We start from the raw sequence: 21,572 nt of genomic DNA, 5'->3' as shown, positions 1-21,572 counted from the left end.
TGTATAATGTTTTGTTTGGGACACACGCATCTGGTCTACCAGCTATTCATGCGTCATGCAGGTTGAGAACCTGGTTCCAGCACTGTATCATGTTGCTTGGCATCAGGTCCTTGCTCTATAGCCATTTGTGCTATTCGGGGACATGGCACAATAGTGCTCATATCTCGTATCTTCCCTGAGCCTTTGAGAGGTGTTTTTATCAGCACTGTGTTTTGCCACAGCTTTGGTTAGACTGGAATGATCACATTAATTTCATATTGACTGTTCAGCAGAGACTTGTTAACATTACAAGAAAACTGGTGCCAGAGGGCATGAGTAGTCCTCAGAGAATATTGAGCTCGTAGCATGCGCATTAGAGTGTGCATGCTAGTACCATGTGACTGTATGCGTGCTCCTAAATAGAGGTGTTAAATGACATTCCTGTGGCTGTAGTGTCACATGATTTCCATCTACACCGAAATGATAGACAGTACTTTGCAAAGGTCTTGAGCCTGCCTTATTTCTTCATATTTTAAAACTAGATAAAAATTGGTGCAATGTCTTATATTAAATCATGTGGACATATACATTGAAATACAGTATATAAGTACACAGTGGGATGCAAAGGTTTGGGCAACCTGGTTAATAGTCATTATTTGCCGGTATAAATCTTTGGTTGTTACAATAAAAAATGTCAGTTAAATATATCATATAGGAGACACACACAGTGGTATTTGAGAAGTGAAATAAAGTTTATTTGATTTACAGAATTTGCGATAATTGTTTAAACAAAATCAGGCAGGTGCATAAATTTGGGCACTGTTGTCATTTTATTGATTCCAAAACCTTTAGAACCATTTATTGGAACTCAAATTGGCTTGGTAAGCTCAGTGACCCCTGACCTACATACACAGGTGAATCCAATAATGAGAGAGTATTTAAGGGGGTCAATTGTAAATTTCCCTCCTCTTTTAATTTTCTCTGAAGAGTACACGCTCACGCACGCACACATCCTCCAACCACACACACCCATATTTTGCTCCATTGCCCCACACTTTGGGAAGGTCTGGTTTAGGGGAAGGATACAGAAAGTTATCTCAGAGCTTTAAGCTGTCTGTTTCCACAATTAGGAACATATTGAGAAAATGTAAGACCAAAGGCTCAGTTCAAGTTAAGGCTCGAAGTGGCAGACCAAGAAAAATCTCAGATAGACAGAAGCGACGAATGGTGAGAACAGTCAGAGTTAACCCACAGACCAGCACCAAAGACCTACAACATCATCTTGCAGGAGATGGAGTCACTGTGCATTGTTCAACCATTCGGCACACTTTACACAAGGAGATGCTGTATGCGAGAGTGGTGCAGAGGAAGCCTTTTCTCCACCCACAGCACAAACAGAGCCGCTTGAGGTACGCTAAACCAGCTTCATTCTGGCATAAGGTGATGTGGACTGATGAAACTAAAATTGAGTTATTTGGGCATAACACAAGGGGCGTTATGCATGGAGGAAAAAGAACACAGCATTCCAAAATAAAAACCACCTGCTACCTACAGTAAAATATGGTGGTGGTTCCATCATGCTGTGTGGCCAGTGCAGGGACTGGGAATCTTGTCAAAGTTGAGGGACACATGGATTCCACTCAGTATCAGCAGATTCAGGAGACCAATGTCCAGGAATCGGTGATAAAGCTGAAGCTGTGCCGGGGCTGGATCTTTCAATAAGACAACAACCTGAAACACTGCTCAAAATCCACTAAGGCATTCATGCAGAGGAACAAGTACAACGTTCTGGAATGGCCAGTCCCCAGACCTGAATATTTTTGAAAATCTGTGGTGTGAGTTAAAGAGAGCTGTCCATGCTCGGAAGCCATCAAACCTGAATGAACTAGAGATGTTTTGTAAAGAGGAATGGTCCAAAACACCTTCAACCACAATCGAGACTCTCATTGGAACCTACAGGAAGCGTTTAGAGGCTGTAATTTCTGCAAAAGGCGGATCTACTAAATATTGATTGTATTTTTTTTTTTTTTTTTTTGTGGTGCCCAAATTTATGCACCTGCCTGATTTTGTTTAAAAAATTGTTGCACACTTTCTGTAAATCCAATAAACTTCATTTCACTTCTCAAATAACACTGTGTGTGTCTCCTATATGATATATTTAACTGACATTTTTTATTGTAACAACCAAAGATTTATACCGGCAAATAATGACTATTAACAAGGTTGCCCAAACTTTTGCATCCCACTTATCAGTATACTTATAAATATATAAATATGGTGTATAAGGCAAAAATAGTGTTTGTACAAAAAGCCAATATTTTTGTATGAACATCTTTATTTATTGTCAAGAGGCACTTAACCATCTTAGGCAAGCTTTCTTTTAATTTTTCTGTAGTTTTCAGGAATAGTTCTACAGGCTTCCTAAAGGACATTTAAAAAAAAAAAACCTCCTCTTTGGATTTTGACTGCCTTTTGTTCCATTCTCTGTTCAGATGATCCCATGTTGCTTCAATAATGTTCAGATCAAGGCTAAGCCGTAGCTGATAATCCATTTAGTGTTTTTCTGTCAGGTATACTTTTACTGCGCTGGCAGTGTGGTTTGGATCATTATCATACTGAAAACTCCTGTGGCTGAAATGCAGACTCAACTCACAACAGAACCTCCAACATGTTTTACAGTTGGCTATTGACATGTGAATTCATCATTCCATAAGACGTTTAGTCTAGTTCTTGTGTAATTTAGCATTTCCTTCCTTAAGTATTTGGTGAACTGTAAATGGATGAACTGAATGGCCAGCTGTATCTCTCAGGTCCTGTGTCCAGGTTGTTGCCAATGCTCTTTGGGAATCACCCTGTTGGTGGAAAAATATAATAATATTTAGATAATATAATATTTATTTCTGCCTAACTGTGTCATTGTTGGTGTTTTTTTTCTGAAAATGGGAGAAAATGCAGCTAACTTAGACCACTAACAGCTAACTAAGACCATTTTAAAAACATTACAAGAAAATCTGGATCCATGGAAGCAAAACATAAAGAAGTGAGGTGTGGTTCAAGACTTTTGCACAACAGTGTACATTATGTTCCTTGACAGACATCTGTCTAAATCATCATCATTGTGGATGATTTGTTCCAGACCTGTGCTCGGAAAGTAGATACTAGTTAAATTAATGTTTAATGTTTTCAGTGACTAATGAGCATCACTGGCTTCAGTAGAAAATAAATTAAACTTTATGAAACTAGCTGTGGAAACAGCTACTTATTCTATTTTTTTCTGGGATTTTTTTTGTTTGTTTTTTTAAAATATGAAGTAAAAATAATAGAAACAGTGAAATAGACGGGATAATAGGTCAGATATGGAAAAACTTACACAAACTTGAGAAGAGAAGAGACCTCTCCCAGAATAGTTAATAGACAACCTAGATGAAGGACATATAAACTTTACGTCTGTGAAGGTTCTCAGTCATCCAGGTCATCGTAGTCAAAGGAGCTTGCAAAGAAAAGCGTCTGGACTTCTTTAAGTTACTTGAAGACGTTTCACCTCTCATCCGAGAAGCTTATTCAGTTCTAAGGTCAAATGGTGGAGAGTCCCAGATATAAACCTGGTGGGAGTGTCCCCCCACAGAGGGACAAAAGGACCCCCTGATGATCCTCTAATCGCCTGAGCCAAGGTGTGAAACTGGGTGTGGGTCCCAATCAGCCAGAGTTTCGGGTGAGTTCATTGTGAAACCTGGCCCCACCTTATCATGCAAATTCCTGAGGTCAGATGGCCCAGGATGTGAGTGGGTGTTAAGGCGTCTGGGAAGGGATCTCAAAACTGGATTATAGATGGCAGAGAGTTGGTGTCGTAAACCACCGCCTCTGTTCAAAGATGGTCGCTCACAATGGACATAGATGGCTTCTTTCACTCCTCTTTCAAACCATCTGTCCTCTCTGTCCAAAATGTGAACATTGGCATCCTCGAAAGAGTGTCCTTTATCCTTAAGATGCAGATGGACAGCTGAGTCTTGTCCTGTGGAGGTGGCTCTTCTGTGTTGTGCCATGCGCTTGTGAAGTGGCTGTTTGGTCTCTCCAATGTAGAGGTCTGGGCATTCCTCGCTGCACTGTACGGCATACACCACATTGTTAAGTCTGTGTTTTGGCGTTTTGTCTTTCGGGTGAACCAGTTTTTGTCTGAGTGTGTTGCTGGGTCTGAAGTACACCGGGATGTCATGCTTGGAGAAAACCCTGAGTTTTTCTGATACACCGGCTACATAGGGGATGACAATGTTGTTGCATCTGTCCTTCTTATCCTCCCTCGCTGGTGTCTGATCTTCTTTTCTGTGCCTCTTTGCTGACTTTAAGAATGCCCATTTAGGATAGCCGCACGTTTTGAGTGCTTCCTTTACATGTGTGTGTTCCTTCTTTTTCCCTTCAGGCTTAGAGGGAACATGTTCTGCCCGGTGGTGTAGGGTCCTAATTACTCCAAGTTTGTGTTCCAGAGGGTGATGGGAGTCAAACAGGAGGTACTGGTCCGTGTGTGTGGGCTTCTGGTAAACTTCGATGTTGAGGTTGCCATTCTCTTCAATGTGCACAGTCCAGGAAAGGCAAACAGTCGTCCTTTGTGTCTTCCCTGGTGAACTTGATGTTTTTATCCACAGCGTTAATGTGCGCAGTGAAGGATTCCACTTCTTGTGTCTTGATTTTGACCCAGGTGTCGTCTACATATCTGTACGAGTGGCTGGGTACTCTCCCTTTAAAAGAGCCAAGAGCCTTCCTTTCCACTTCCTCCATGTAAAGGTTGGCTACAATAGGTGACACCGGGGAGCCCATGGCACAGCCATGTTTTTGTCTGTAAAAGCCTTCGTTGTATTTGAAATATGTAGTGGTGAGGCAGAGGTCTAAGGATAAAGGACACTCTTTCGAGGATGCCAATGTTCACATTTTGGACAGAGAGGACAGATGGTTTGAAAGAGGAGTGAAAGAAGCCATCTATGTCCACTGTGAGCGACCATCTTTGAACAGAGGCGGTGGTTTACGACACCAACTCTCTGCCATCTATAATCCAGTTTTGAGATCCCTTCCCAGACGCCTTAACGCCCACTCACATCCTGGGCCATCTGACCTCAGGAATTCGCATGATAAGGTGGGGCCAGGTTTCACAATGAACTCACCCGAAACTCTGGCTGATTGGGACCCACACCCAGTTTCACACCTTGGCTCAGGCGATTAGAGGATCATCAGGGGGTCCTTTTGTCCCTCTGTGGGGGGACACTCCCACTAGGTTTATATCTGGGACTCTCCACCATTTGACCTTAGAACTGAAGAAGCTTCTCGGATGAGAGGTGAAACGTCTTCAAGTAACTTAAAGAAGTCCAGACGCTTTTCTTTGCAAGCTCCTTTGAATATAAACTTTACCTTCTATCACAGTGAATTTAATTACTTTCGATAGCTCATAAACTGAAAGATAATTGAAAATCTGTTTTTTAATTTATTTTTACTATTTTTTACTTTTATAACTGGCTCATGTGGATGTGGATGTTACTACTAAGTTTATACTATATTAGATGTATTTACTGGATTTGTGGAGAAAGACAACTGAGATAAAATGCTAAATGTAGTTTTTTTTTAGATGAATATCAGCCAGTCCAAATTCAAAAGCTCTTTATTATGTAATGTGAAAGGATTCAGTAATTATAAAGTAAGCTCAGCATACAAATAAAGTCACGTATAACCTAATCTGACTAGTTTCTTACACATGAGACTTACCTATACCTAGTTACCTATAGCTCTACACTGCAATACAAGAGCAATATTGTTTCCAGTTTTGCAGATCACTACGACAGCTTTAAAAGAAAAATTGTATCACGTTTGTTTACAAGCCTTTTGAATGATTTAAAGAAAAACACACTGCATAATTTTATGCTTGAAATACTTTAAAGTCAACTTGAGTCTATTTTATCAACATAAAGGAGCTAATGTGTGTTAATTTAATTAATTTAATTAGATAATTACCAACAAGTAAAAAGCTCTCCATTTGATCAAATGCTGTTAATGCAAAAAGCCACCGTTTTAAGACAAGCAGGATGAATTTTAATTCCAGTTTTCTTATTTTATGGTCATATTTTCTTTTTTTTCTGGCTCTGATAATTCTTTTTTTTTCTTGCATTTTATTTACAGAATATCAAATACTTGATATCTCTGTAGATGTGATTCTAAATTGTCTTTATAAATTGAGTTCCTTTTGTTTCTGCAGCAGGTTTAGTCAAATCAAAACAAGTAATTTGCAGATGGTTTTTGCTCAAAGTCTTTGCCGTATTGTCGCTATCTTATACCAAGCCTTGTTTGACTGACAGCTGTCATTCTCTCATCATGCATGAATCTTGAACTGCCTACCATTCATTTGATCAAGTGCTTGTCGCATGGACAACAAACCTGAATCCAAGGCCAAATCTTTGAATCTGTCACTTGACCTTCTTGAACTACTCAGACTGCATCATTAAACATGATGAAGCAAACTGCAATACTGGTTTGTAATGTTGGATTCAGATGCAAGTGATAACCCAGTTTTTAGGACTCATGTAACATTTCTTTAATTAGTTTTATTCTAAATGCCGTTATTATTATATAGAAAATTTCCTAAAAGGCCATTGTTTTTCTTATTTGATCTCTTCATTTGATATTTTGGTTGAGACTCAGTAATTGTTGTATGTATATTACAGACAAGGACTTAGCAGCTGCCTGATTTAATACGACAGTTACTATTTGTGTATTACTTCAGTGAAAGGCTACCTCCAGAAATAGCACTTAGAACGCAATCATACCTACAATTTCACTCTTGTTTTCACTGTGTACTGTCAATGAAATAGTTTATCAACTGCTACCAAACAAAATATATTGTTACATTTTTTTTCTTTCTTTCTTTCCGAAACTATGCTGTTGTCAGTTGATGCAAACATATGCCTTATTTTGTTTATGTATGTGAAGCATCCATAAATGTTTTGTACTCTGTTTTACCACTGTTCTCCCCCAAGTAGATTGCAACAAGGTGTGACCAGGTGGGGAACCCCCCATGCAACTCCAATCCACTTTCATCCTACTCCACCCCATTTTAACTTATACCTCATCCTAATACACCCTTTTTAACCACCATTCTTTTTATGCTTAGATCAGCTTCATGTATAAATTATTAAACTCATGCTTCAGTGAAACAAATGTCTTTTTAAACATAACAGTAATGTGTCTGAGTGCCATCAACTAAAACCTGCCTGTACTTACCAAAATCCTTAACTACTTTAATCGTTTCATTTCAATTAGCTTTCAAGTGCTTTGGCAACAGTAGAAAGGAAAACCTCCCTTTTAACACGAAGAAACCTCCGGCAGGGCCAGGCTTAGGGAGGGACAGCCATCTGCCATGACCAATTGGGGGTGAGGGGAGGAAAACAGGACAAAGACACGCTGTGGTACAGAGCCAGAGATTAATAATAACTAATAATTAAATGCAGAGAATTGTATAAACACATAGTATAAGTGAAAAGGGTGACATTCAATGCATCATGGGAAAACACAAATAAGCCCACAGTCTGACAGCGAAGTGCTCTAATGAGGTGATATGGCACTAGAAGGTCACTTATAAGATGGGGCCTGATTATTTAAGACTTTGTATGTGAAGAGCAGGATTTTAAATTTAATTTCTGGATTTAACAGGGAGCCAATGAAGAAGCCAGAAAAATGAAATATGCTTTCTCTTTCTAGTCCCTGTCAGTACTAGTCCCTGTCAGCCTAAAGCTGATAAATGCATAGACTGTTTTTTCAACATCAGATGTGCTGTGGTTAATTGACTGCTTTAATGTGATTCGCATTGGTCAGCTGACTTGGGTTAATGCATGCCTGGCAGACATTAACACAATGTTGTGTACACTGTTGGCTCTTTTAATAAGTCTAATTTTACTTTTTCCCTCTGCTTCCCCACCATGTCTGGGTATTGAGGGGTATTCTTTGAAAGCTATTAGAAATTCCTACATAGTCATTTCCTTAATCCCAAGTGTAACTGTGTATCTAAAAATACCTCATTGTGAATACTTTAATTTATGTGCATTAGAGCAATTTCATTTTTTAAATTATTATTATTTTACTTATTGCTTACATTTCACCTTTGTGTTATTCCTCAGTATGTTCTTTCTTGATTGATTAGTTCCTGTTCCTGTTAGTTTGTCCTGTGTTTGTTTATTTTGTTCTCCATGTTTCCTTTCTGTCCTGTGTCAGTGTCTGTCTCCTGTGTCAATTTCTCTTATGATAAATTCATTCATGTCCCTGTTTTCCCCTTTTTGTTTTGGTTCTCACTTTTTTTTTTATTTTGGTAGTTAATTGGCTTTGGTGTCTTGGGTTTAGTTTAATTTCCATATTTTTCCCCAGGTGTTTCCACTTTCCCTGATTCTCCTTCTGTGTTTGCATATATAGTGCTGATTCCTTTATAATAATTCCTCTCAATGTTTCCATTTTATGTTGAAATCATTTTACCTTTTGCTTTGTAAACTGTATTTTTAGACTGCTTCAATAAGCTTATTAAATGTGTACTTTGATTTAACTCTTCCCTGTTCATGCATCTTGTACATTGGTCCAAACTCCACAACACTTGACGCAATTTTGTAGTTTTGCTTCCACCACAGTTTATTTTAAATCAGACAATCATACAGAAATGAAGAGCATACATTCAACTTTAAATTTCTAAACAGTTAATCCCAAGATTAGTAAAAAACAAACAAACCTTGAGTTAAACTGTCTGTCTGTGTAGGTTCTTAGTGATTCAGGTAATGGAAATCTAAGGAGGTTGGAGAGAAACGTGACTGGACTTTTTTAAGTTTCTTGAGGACGTTTCACCTCTTTTCTGGGAAGCTTTTTCATTTCTAAGACCAACTCAGTGGATACAAACATAAAGGGAAGATACAAAGGATAATAGTTTGCCATTTCTGGATTGTGCTATGCACATTGAGGAGAATAGAACACTGGTCTGCATGTACGGGCTTACGATAAATCTCAAGGTTGACATTGAAGTTTATCGTAAGCCCGTACATGCAGACCAGTACCTTTGACTCCCACCACACTCTGGAACACAAACATAGAGCAAATGTTTTCTTTCTTTCTTTTTTAAATGTTTATTTATAAGATTTTAAGTTCAAAGTTACATAACGTTACACCAGACAAAGGACATAAGATTAAAAAACAATAACATTTAAGCACAGAAAAAAGAAAAAGAAAAAACAGAACCCAAACACAACAAAAAAAGACCCCAAACAGGAAAACAGGAAAAGAAAAAAATTAAAAATGAATAAATAAATAAAAAATACACCAGTTAGCCAGTACAAATCCAAAGTTCAAAAGAAACACCATTGTCCAAAAAATATGATCTTCTGTGTGAGTTTAGACAGGGCAAATAATTACTTAAAAGTTTGGTAGGTATGTTGGTCTTAAAAAACAGAATACCATCAAGTGATGTACCAAAAATTGATTTAGCATTGTGTGCCTCTATCAAAGGCCAAGAAGGACCGCCTCCCTTCTGAACAGCAGGAACAGCTGAAACACTGTTCCAGAAAACCCACGTTCTGGCATTGCAAGCCCAATAGTAGTGCCTGAAAACTGGGAGGCCTAATCCGCCCTCAGAGGAGGGTTTCTGCAAGTGTGCCTTTGAAATTCTATGGGGTTTATTTGCCCAGATGAAAGACAAAATGATAGAGTCGATAGTTTTAAAAAAGGATGAGGTGAGAAAAATGGGTACGTTTTGGAAAAGATGAATAAATTTAGGAAGTACTACCATTTTAATAATATTGACACGTCCAATTAAAGAAAGTGGGAGAAGAGTCCATTTATCTATCTTAGCTTTAATACTATCAATAAGTACCTGAAAGTTCAATTTAAATAGCAGCTTACGGTTTCTGGGAATGTTAATACCTAGGTATTTAAAGTGACTGCTGGTGGTTTTAAAAGGTAAGCTAGAGATGAAGCTAGAGTCGAGCCCATCTGCCAATGGCATGAAAATGGACTTGTCCCGATTAATTGTGAAACCAGAGAGTTGTCCAAATTTGTTAATGAGACGAAGCAGGGGAGGCAAAGAGAGCCTGGCATCAGACAGTGTTAGAGCCACATCATCTGCATATAGAGTTATAGTGGATTTGACAGGACCACAGGATATACCTACAATATCAGAGCTGCTTCTAACTGCAATGGCCAGAGGCTCCATAGCTAGAGCAAAGAGCAGTGGAGATAAACAGCAACCCTGCCTAGTCCCCCGGTGGAGTAGAAACGGATGTGATCTATCAAAATTTGTCAGTACCGATGATCTTGGCCGTGCGTAAACATACGTACCAAAGTTGTAAAATTACTACCAAAGCCAAATTTCTCAAGTGTAGCAAACAGGTATTTCCACTCAATTTGATCGAAAGCTTGTTGTGCATCTAATGAAATAACAGCAGAATTTGGAGGATTTATTCTATACAATACATTCAATAGACGACGGGTATTAGAGAAAGCAAATCTGTCTGGGATAAACCCAGTTTGATCGTGTTGAATTAAAGTGCCCAAAACTTTATTAAGGCGTGAAGACAAGACTTTTGCAATGATTTTTTGATCACAGTTTAATAAACTAAGTGGGCGATATGAAGTCACATTGATGGGGTCTCTGTCCTTCTTAGGGAGAAGACAAACGTGGGCATCATATATACTATCAGGGAAAGAGCCCCGTGCAATAGAGCAGTTCACCATTCTGAGTAAAAGTGGAGCGATTATATCAATATGGGCTTTTTAAAATTCTATGTTGAACCCATCCGGTCCGCAGGCTTTACCGCTAGGGAAAGAAAGGATAGCAGCTTTGACTTCCGTGATGCTGAAGTCAGCTTCAAGTGCTTGGGTGGCAGATTCTGTAAGGGTTGGAATACTCAGAGAGTTAAGAAAGCTAAAAAGCTCAGAGTCAGTGGCGTTCGATTTAGAAGAGTACAGTGTGCTGAAAAACTCAACAAATCTGTCATTAATCAGCTTAGGATCAGTAATTAATTCACCGGTAGAGGAGGCAATTTTGTGTATGGTGCGATGGGCTTGCACATCTTTTAATTGTCACGCAAGTAATTTATGGGGTTTATCTCCCAACTCAAAGTGTCTTTGTTTCAATTTAATAATATCGCTACCGACTTGGGTTCCCAAAATATGATTGTATTCGAGTTTTAGTTTTAGAATAGCATTAGATATGTCCTCAGTATCAGATTGGCGAAGTGCCTCCTCTAATGTTGATAATTCAGACTCAATTTGGGACAGACAATTTAATCTAGTTCTTTTCGAAAATGTTTGAAAGGAGATGATCTTGCCACGCAGTACTGCCTTAAAAGATTCCCAAAGAGTGGTATCAAGGAAATGTTTTCTGATGGTGTTGCAGAATCCTGGTTACTCAAAGCCAGAAAGGAAAGAAAAGGAACACACATATGTAAAGAAAGCTCTTAAAAAATGTGGTTATCCCAACTGAGCTATCATCAGATCAATAACAATGCACAGTAAAAATGGTCAGACATCAACATTGTCATCATTTATGTCGCAGGTTTATCAGAGAAACTCAGGGAGAATCTTCTCCAAGCACGACATCCCAGTGCATGTCAAACCCAGCCACTACTAAAACTGGTTCATCCCAAGGACACAACTCCCAAACACAAACTAAACAACATAGTGCATGCTGTGCAGTGCAGCAAAGAGTGCTCAGACCTCTACATTGGAGAAACCAAATAGCCATTTCATAAACACTTGGCACAACATAGAAGAGCCACCTCAACAGGACAAGAATCAGCTGGACATCTGCATCTAAAGGACAAGGGTCACTCTTTCAAAGATGCCAATGTTCGCATTTTGGACAGAGAAGACCAGATGGTTTGAAAGAGGAGTGAAAGAAGCCATTTATGTCCACTTTGAACAACCATCTTTGAACAGAGGGGGTGGCTTGCGACACCAACCACCTACAATCCAGTTTTGAGATGTGCCCGCTCACATCAAGCGTCAGTTGATCTCAATAAGTCACATGATAATGTAAGGCAAGGTCTTACAATGGTTTCACTCGAAACCTCTGCTGATAATGACACACACCCTTTTTCACACCTTCTTGCATGTGATGAGGCACATGATCAATAGTGGGTCACCAACTCTTTAAAGGGACAACGACTACTAGGGCTTACATACCTGGGTTTCTCAACATTTTGCCTTAGAACTGAAAAAGCTTCTCAAATGAGAGGTGAAACGTGTTCAAGAAACTTAAAGAAGTCCAGTCACTTTTCTTTCCTAGCTCCTAAGATAAATTAGAACTGTAATTGGAATTAAATTTAGGAATTTAGGGTAGCACAGTGGCACGGTCCAGTGCTCCTGCAACCCTGAACTGGATAAGCAGAAGAAAATGGATGGATCCATGTTTAGGAATTATAGCCATTTTTTTACATAGCGCCCCAATTACTTTCCAAGATCCTAATCACAATGATGCTCACTAAGGAAATCTCAAAGATCAAGATTCTTGATGCAGATTCCTAAATATTTGCATTGTATCAGGGCACCCTGACCACTCCCTTATGCTACAATAGGCTTGCAAAAGTATTCGGCCCCCTTGAACTTTCCCACATTTTGTCACATTACAGCCACAAACATGAATCAATTTTATTGGAATTCCACGTGAAAGACCAATACAAAGTGGTGTACACTTGAGAAGTGGAACGAAAATCATACATGATTCCAAACACTTTTTACAAATAAATAACTGCAAAGTGGGGTGTGCGTAATTATTCGGCCCCCTTTGGTCTGAGTGCAGTCAGTTGCCCATAGACATTGCCTGATGAGTGCTAATGACTAAATAGAGTGCACCTTTGTGTAATCTAATGTCAGTACAAATACAGCTGCTCTGTGACGGCCTCAGAGGTTGTCTAAGAGAATATTGGGAGCAACAACACCATGAATCCAAAGAACACACCAGACAGGTCAGGGATAAAGTTATTGAGAAATTTAAAGCAGGCTTAGGCTACAAAAAGATTTCCCAAGCCTTCAACATTGAGCACTGTTCAAGCGATCATTCAGAAATGGAAGGAGTATGGCACAACTGTAAACCTACTAAGACAAGGCCGTCTACCTAAACTCATAGGCCCAACAAGGAGAGCGCTGATCAGAAATGCAGCCAAGAGGCCCATGGTGACTCTGGACGAGCTGCAGAGATCTACAGCTCAGGTGGGAGAATCTGTCCATAGGACAACTATTAGTCGTGCACTGCACAAAGTTGGCCTTTATGGAAGAGTGGCAAGAAGAAAGCCATTGTTAACAGAAAACCATAAGAAGTCCCGTTTGCAGTTTGCCACAAGCCATGTGGGGGACACAGCAAACATGTGGAAGAAGGTGCTCTGGTCAGATGAGACCAAAATGGAACTTTTTGGCCGCAATGCAAAACGCTATGTGTGGCGGAAAACTAACACTGCACATCACTCTGAACACACCAATCCCCACTGTCAAATGTGGTGGTGGCAAAATCATACTCTGGGGGTGCTTCTCTTCAGCAGGGACAGGGAAGCTGATCAGAGTTGATGGGAAGATGGATGGAGCCAAATACAGGGCAATCTTGGAAGAAAACCTCTTGGAGTCTGCAAAAGACTTGAGACTGTGGCAGAGGTTCACCTTCCAGCAGGACAACAACCCTAAACATAAAGCCAGGGCAACAATGGAATGGTTTAAAACAAAACACATCCATGTGTTAGAGTGGCCCAGTCAAAGTCCAGATCTAAATCCAATCGAGAATCTGTGGCAAGATCTGAAAACTGCTGTTCACAAACGCTGTCCATCTAATCTGACTGAGCTGGAGCTGTTTTGCAAAGAAGAATGGGCAAGGATTTCAGTCTCTAGATGTGCAAAGCTGGTAGAGACATACCCTAAAAGACTGGCAGCTGTAATTGCAGCACAAGGTGGTTCTACAAAGTATTGACTCAGGGGGCTGAATAATTACGCACACCCCACTTATCAGTTATTTATTTGTAAAGAATGTTTGGAATCATGTATGATTTTCGTTCCACTTCTCAAGTGTACACCACTTTGTATTTGTCTTTCACGTGGAATTCCAATAAAATTGATTCATGTTTGTGGCTGTAATGTGACAAAATGTGAGAAAGTTCAAGGGGGCCGAATACTTTTGTAAGCCACTGTAGTTCTTAATGACTTTTGCTGTGTGTTTGGGGTTGTTGCCCTGCTGCAGAATACATTTGTGGCCAATAAACAATTATCTATATTTCTGAAAGCAGTCTTTGTTTACAGCAAAGAATGCTTTAAGCACTTCTCCCACCTGCCTAAAACTTTTGCAATGTACTGTATAGATAGATAGCGCTTGGCACTGTCAAGATGGATTGCTCAATATGGCTGGAAAGCAAGGTATGCCCAGTGCGGTACACACTGGGTCCAGCTGAATGAGTGGTGTCCAGCACTAAACCACATCACTTTGAAACTGACTATTGTTAGTACCACAGATTTTAGTGGTACTGATATTTATTTACACTAAATAATCAAAGTTAAATTCAGTAATTACTTCCTGTTAATTATCAGGATGTCTATTAGATCCTCTTCCTACAAGACTTCTTAAAGAAGCCTGAAAGAATTACATTTTAATTAGTACTTAAAATGATAAGTCTATCTTTATTTTACTCTGCAGGCCTTCAAGGTGGTGGTAATAAAATCATTACTTAAAAAACTGTCACTTGACCCAAATGTCTTAACTAATTATAGACCAATCTTGAACATATATTTCAACAATTCTTTAAAGAGTAGTTGTAAAACAGCTGTCTGATCATTTGCAGAGGAATGTTTTATTTGACAGTGTATAGTGGGCTTCCCTTTGTACTTATCCTACTAGAGCTTAGTAGAGCGTTTGATACTGTTGAACATAATATTTTATTACAGCGATTGGAGTATGATGTAGGTATAATTTCTTACGGTCTTCTTCTGACAGTGGACTGAATTTAGCTTTATCTATACATGAAGCTAGATAACACACCAATTACTGCAGGAAGCTCTTAAAGACAAAAAAAAACTGGATGACTTCTAATTTCCTGCTTCTAAATGCAGATAAAACAGAGGGGGTATTGTACTCAGCCCTAAAAATCTTAGAAACATGGTATCTAACCAGGTGCTTACTGTCTTGGCCAGTAACACTTTGAGGAATCTTGAAGTCATTTTAACATTGGTCTTTCAGTGACAAATTAAACAAATGTGCTGGGCTGCTTTCTTACATTTGTTCAATAGTTCTAAAATTAGGAACACCCTGTCTCAGAATGATACTGAAAAACTAGTTTATGCATTTATTACTTTTAGGATGGACTATTCTAATTTACGATCATCAGGTTGTTCTAAAATCATCCTGAAAGTTAATCCACTTAATCCAAAATCCTACAACAGGAGTACTGACAGGTACTAGAAAGAGAGAGTATATTTATTCCATATTAGCTGCTCTTCATTGGCTCTCTGTTAAACCTCTGTGTAGTTTATTTTACGTAATTTTATATATTTATACACACACACACATGCACGCACACACATATATATATATAAATATGTATACATACATATTTGGCATACTTATTCAGTAATGCGCATACATTCTTATATTTGTACATATATTTATTCTTATAATTCTCAGATTCCTATTCTTATATTTTGCTTTGTTCTTATGCTATTGTGTTTTGCACACCTCTGTTGCTTGTGAAGCTTGCACACAAGAATTATACTCGCATGTGCTGTACCAGTGTACCAGCACATGTGATGTGACAATTTGAATAAATTTAAAATCCTTCTTGTCATATGCAAGGTCTTGAAAAATTCAATTCAATTTCATATCAGTTTTATTTATATAGTTCTAAATCACAACAACATTTGCCTCAAGGCCCCATCTCATCTTAAAGACCTCATAATACCATATCATGCCAACAGAGCACTTCACTTTTGAAATTTTGATTTTAATTGTGGTTTCTAAGGTGTTTAAAAATAGAATAGTAGGCAGAGTCTTCAGCTTTCAGGCCCCTCTTCTGTAGAGTAAATGGTAAATGGTCTGTATTTGTATAGCGCTTTACTTGGTCCTAAGGACCCCAAAGCGCTTTACACTATACACAATCATCCACCCATTCACACACTGGTGATGGCAAGCTACAGTGTAGCCACAGCCACCCTGTGGCGCACTGACGGAGGCGAGGCTGCTGGACACTGGCGCCACCGGGCCCTCTGGTAAATGGACTGGTTCTTATATAGCGCTTTTCTACTCATCTGAGCACTCAAAGCGCTTTACACAACTTGTGCATTCACCCATTCACACCCATTCGCACAAGCACATTTTTCTAAGTGCTTTATAGCTAACATTCACACTCCGATGGATGCATTGGAGAGCAATTTGGGGTTAGTATCTTGCCCAAGGATATTTGGCATGCATACTAATCGAACCATCAACCTTCCGATCAGTAGATGACCTGCTCTACCACCTGAGCTACAGCCACCCCACCACAGGTAGGCAACGGGTGAAGTGTCTTGCCCAAGGACACAACGACCGAGACTGTCAGAGCCGTGGCTTGAACCGGCAACCTTCCGATTACAAGACGAACACCCAACTCTTGAGCCACGATCGCCCCACTAGAGCTAGTCCCCAGTTTTGATTTGGGAGACAGACAATCACTCTATCTTTAAGATTAAGCTTATGATGATGATGTACTGGCTGCTTCTTTTTAACCTGTTTTTATTCTGTGTGTTTTCACACTTTGCATCAAATTTTGCATAGACTTTTTGTCCTGTCTCTCTTGGCTGACCTTCCCTGAGCCTAGTTCTACTGGAGGTTTCTTCCAGTTAATAGGGAGATTTTGCTTTCCACCTCTCACCAAGTGCTTGGTCATAGTGGGTTGTCTGATTGTTTGAGTATTCTCTCTATTTTTGTAGGGGTCTTTACCTTAAAATATAAAGAGCTGTTATGATTTAGTGCTATATATATGACATTGAAGTAGCTAGTAGTCAGCAGTCATTTTGCCTGTAGTCACTTAAAGTTGTCAAATGGCATTCACTTTTTATGGTCTCTGGTGACCACGTGACTTCCAGTGTGGTTGAAGCTTTTAATATATGTCATGTTACTTTGCCAGGACAGTGGCTCTTTGTTTCTTCAATTAGACACTCACCAACTTTCTTGGAATGTGTCCTGACTGCAGCACTGCATTTACAAGCATGGCACTGATATTCATCTTGTCATCAAGCACTGAATTTTCTCTGACACTTGCAGTGAAAAAAAATTATCCAGTGGTCTGTTAGAAGTCATACCTTCATGTATAAGCCCATGTCTCAGTATATAAGAATCAAAACTGTTCAGTTTTTTTTATATATTAAAGGGTTAATATTGATTATTAAATTAAATTATGGAGTTTTAAGTTTTTTAAAAACTGTATAATCATAATAAGTTTGAGGGTAATATGCAGGGGGCTAGTTGCCAGATTTCCCTGGTTGTTAAGTTTCATCTCCTCCTGCTCCACAATCCCCTTCAGGCACTCTGATTTGCAGAATGTATGAGCATTCACCCTGTTATCACAGATGCCCACCCAGTACAACACTGCCACATAGTTTATGGTCTAAGCTGATCTGTACTTCTTGACCATCATGCATCGAGCTTAATAAACTTTCATAAAAATATTTCAATTTTTTCTTCATATCCAGAAAGGCTATTGTTGCATCTCTCTGTCACCCAGCTGATCTAAACACACCTCATTCACATCCTACCACAATCAAACCCTGTTACAACATACGGTCTAATTTCAGATATGGCTTTTGTTAGTAATATTGACAAAGATTACATTAACTGCATATTGTTTGTGGATACCTTTTTGTGTGGTCTAAACATATTTGCTGTTCACAGGGGAACCAAAGGCAAGGACATCAGCACTATCAAGTCATTGAGGGTTCTTCGAGTTCTCAGGCCTCTGAAGACCATCAAGCGCCTGCCAAAACTCAAGGTTCTATTCTAGGACTTGTTTAATTCCCTTTGCCTGGCAGGCAGGTCTCCACTTTAGCTCTTATTGCACTATTAAAACTAGTGCGCTTATTGCACTATTTTATACTTAGTGGCAGTAATATTTAAATGGCATGAACACCTAAGTTTTATAATGTGATAACTTGAAAACAAGGTAACATAGGCACTTAAAATTGATGCCATGGGTGCATCTAATGAAGATCTCAGACAAGTTTGAAGCTCAGTGACCTCAAGTTCAAAGGTCAAGTTTTCTGAAAACCTTTTCAATGTGATAACACTTGACAATTTTGAAATTGATACCACAGGCGTGTCTATTAGAAGGCCACTAGGTAGCACTGGCGGTCACCAATATTTTTTCTCCTATGTCTTGATTTTTTTTTTGTTTTTTTCAAGGACTGAAGCTGTGGAGGAGCTTAGTGTTTACTTCTTTCATTTGGTCATTTGTAATTACAGCAAGCTGACTTTTGTCCCCTTTCACTTGTCTTACTTTAATTTCCTCTAAGCTCCAGCTTGCTTGTTATGCTGTCTCTTCCTGTATCTTGCAAAGAAATCTGATTCATACATACAGTGCTCAGCAGAAATGAGTACACCCCCTTTAAAAAGTACAAATTTAATCAGTAGCTCAATGAACAAAAAAAAAACCACTTTCCCAAATTTTCACAAAGCTGAGTTTTAGTGAACACTCCATAACATGAAAATAAGGTTAATAATATAACTTAAATCACAAAATCTTCAGTTTTACTCAAATTGGTTGAAGCAAAAATGAATACACCCTGCAACAAAAACTACTATATCTGGTATTTTGTATTGCAACTGTGATTTTCAAGGACAGCACCAAGTCTTCTAGGCATGGTATGAACAAGTTGGCGACATATTGCAACATCTATCTTTTTCCATTCTTCGAGAATAACCTCTTTTAGAGCCTGGATGCTGCATGGAGAGTGATGCTCAACTTGTCGCTTCAGAATACCCTACAGGTGTTCGATTGGGTTCAGATTAGGAGACATACTTGACCAGTCTATCACCTTCACCCTGTTCTTCTTCAGAAATGCAACAGTAGCTTTAGATGTGTGTTTTGGATCATTGTCGTGTTGGAAAAGTGCACAACAACCAAGTGCACGCAGTGATGGCAGCATCTATTCCTTCATTATAAAGCAGTACATTGTTAAGTTCATGATACCATCAATGAAATGCAGCTCCCCAACACCAGCAGCACTCATGCAGCCCCACATAAGGACACTGCCACCTAGTGATGTGTCGGTCGCGAACGAAATGGCTCTTAGAGCCAGATCTTTGACGTGAACGACGCAAGCCGGCTCCTTATCGCAAGCTGTGTTTTTTTTTTTCTTTCTCTTACGGTGTGTTCACACCGAACGCGATGGACGCGAACAAAAACGCCCCAAACGCCCCTAATTTGACGCGTGCACATTCGCGCCTCAACGCGTGTCCAAGAAAAATCCAACGCGCGTCAAAATATGATATTTTGACGCGCGTGAACCGGAAATGTGGGAGGAAGTTGTGCCAGACCGGTATCTTTGCAAGATGGCAGCTGTCGAGTTAGCGCTTGAAGAGAGAGTCTTCCTTCTGTATGTACTGTGGAGAGCAGAGCAGCGGCGTAAAAGACGCCCTCGCCGTACCTGGGTCCATCAGGTCCTCCAGAGGCATGAGCAGTTTGGTGAGTTTCACCATTTGCTCCAGGAGCTGCGCCTGGATGACGGCCGATTTCAGCGACATCACCGTCTTTCACTCGGCCAGTTTGAGGACCTGCTTCCCCGGGTCGGTCCCAGAATCGCCCGCCTAGACACCAACTACAGGCGCTCAATCCCACCTGCAGAGCGCCTGTCCATCTGCCTGAGGTTAGTAAAAGTATTTAATACGGTAGTCCTTTATTGATACCTGTGCTAATACATGCTAAACCATCCATTTATACACTGCTAACATGGATGTGCTATGCTAACAGTGAATGCTCTCGGTTTTTACTTATAGCAAACTGTGGTACGGAGACGACTGTTTATAATATTTCTAGTGATACTCAGAAGGTCTCATCAAGTCCCGATTTAATTCGATTTATGCTGTTATCAGTGTTTGAATGATAGCATGTCTGTGGTGTCATATCAATGTATGCGCTCGGTGTTTGCTGATATCAAACTGTAGCATTAGGACCACTGAGTTAACCTTTGTAGTGATACTCACTCCTTTTTATTTAGACGGAGCGGAGAAGTGTGTGAAGGCAACGTGTGTTCTCCACAATTTTCTGCGCTGTGTGGACGAGAGAGGGGCACCTGCTGTGGTGGAGCCGTTGCAAGGCCTGGGTCGTATGGCAGCAAACAACTCCTCCAGAGAGGCTGTCCTGGTGAGGGAGAAATTCATGGCTCACTTCTCGGCGGAGGGAGCTGTGTCTTGGCAACCAAAGGAGTAGCCTATTTGAAGTCCGAGTGACTTCCCCACAACGGCCACCCACAAACCTCTAAAGAGTGTTCCTGTCCTTTTAATTTTTTCTTAATAAATGGAGCTCTACTCCAAAATAAACGAACCTGTTTTTACTCTCTTAAGTAACTTGTCTTCACTATGTTCCTATATACAGTGGTGCAAAAGTTTGGGCAACCTTATTAATAGTCATTATTTTCCTGTATGAATCGCTGTTACAATGAAAAATGTCACTTACATATATCATATAGGAGACACACACATTGATATACACTAAATATTTATTTCATTTCTCTTTTTTTGTGTTGCCAATTTATGCACCTGCTTGATTTAAACAGTTATTGCACACTTTCTGTAAACTGCATTTCACTTCTCAAATATCACTGTGTGTGTCTCCTATATGATATATTTAACTGACAATTTTTATTGTGACAACCAATGATTTGTACAAGAAAATAATTACTTTTCACAATGTTGCCCAAACTTTTGCATCCCACCGTATTAGTATGTTTTGTCATTAGTATAATATGAAATAAATTCTACTTGTGTCAAGTCGGGTGCCAATATTTGCTGTGTAGTAGAACAGAGACATTTTGTCATTATAAATGTTTATTTGAAAAAATATATAAATTCATTAACAAAAACATTTATCATAAATATATGAAATTTAACTATTTACAGAGAGACAGGAATAAAAAGGACCCAGCTTGGAGTGGAAGAGCCTCAGGGAGAAGGAGGAGAAAAATAAGAACATTGTTTCTGCCCTGGAGAGCTGCTGCCTCATCAGAAAACTACTGATCATTAGGGTCCAATGTTTCCAAATTTAACACAGCTGTGCTGTTTTCAAAAGCTAATTTATAAATTTGAAATTTCACGAATTCTCGGGTCTGAGGCGGCATGCTCTCCAGAACAGGAACAAGGAACATCCTGGAGTCCCTCTTTAGGGACTCCAGGATGGCCAGCTCCACCGTCCTGGGACCCGTCCCTTGCCCGCCTTCGAGCTGTCCTCCTCTGTGGGCCTGTAAAACACAGCACAAAACAACACAAAGTAATGAGAAGGCTGCTACTAGATTTTCATTTTCAAAATTGAAAATAAAAACATGATATAAACAGATTGGTTGTAGATATTTAGTAAAGGTGATCACAAGGG

The 21,572-nt window shown here is 39.5% G+C and overlaps 1 protein-coding gene across 1 annotated transcript in view; it reads left to right on the top strand.

Moving 5' to 3' along the window:
* The window catches only part of LOC148102245 (voltage-dependent N-type calcium channel subunit alpha-1B-like), a 224,611-nt gene that overhangs the window by 71,950 nt on the left and 131,089 nt on the right, over positions 1-21,572 (top strand). Inside the window, exon 20 of the mRNA XM_087842717.1 lies at positions 17,882-17,978. Coding sequence (XP_087698843.1) covers positions 17,882-17,978 — 97 coding nt within the window. The remainder of the gene's footprint in view (positions 1-17,881; positions 17,979-21,572) is intronic.

This window comes from Neolamprologus brichardi, chromosome 7, assembly GCF_056152115.1.
Source record: "Neolamprologus brichardi isolate AB-2024 chromosome 7, ASM5615211v1, whole genome shotgun sequence".
NCBI classification, from domain to species: Eukaryota; Metazoa; Chordata; class Actinopteri; order Cichliformes; family Cichlidae; genus Neolamprologus; species Neolamprologus brichardi.
Note: the sequence above shows the minus strand (reverse complement) of the source record. Positions and strands in the feature narration are given on the sequence as shown.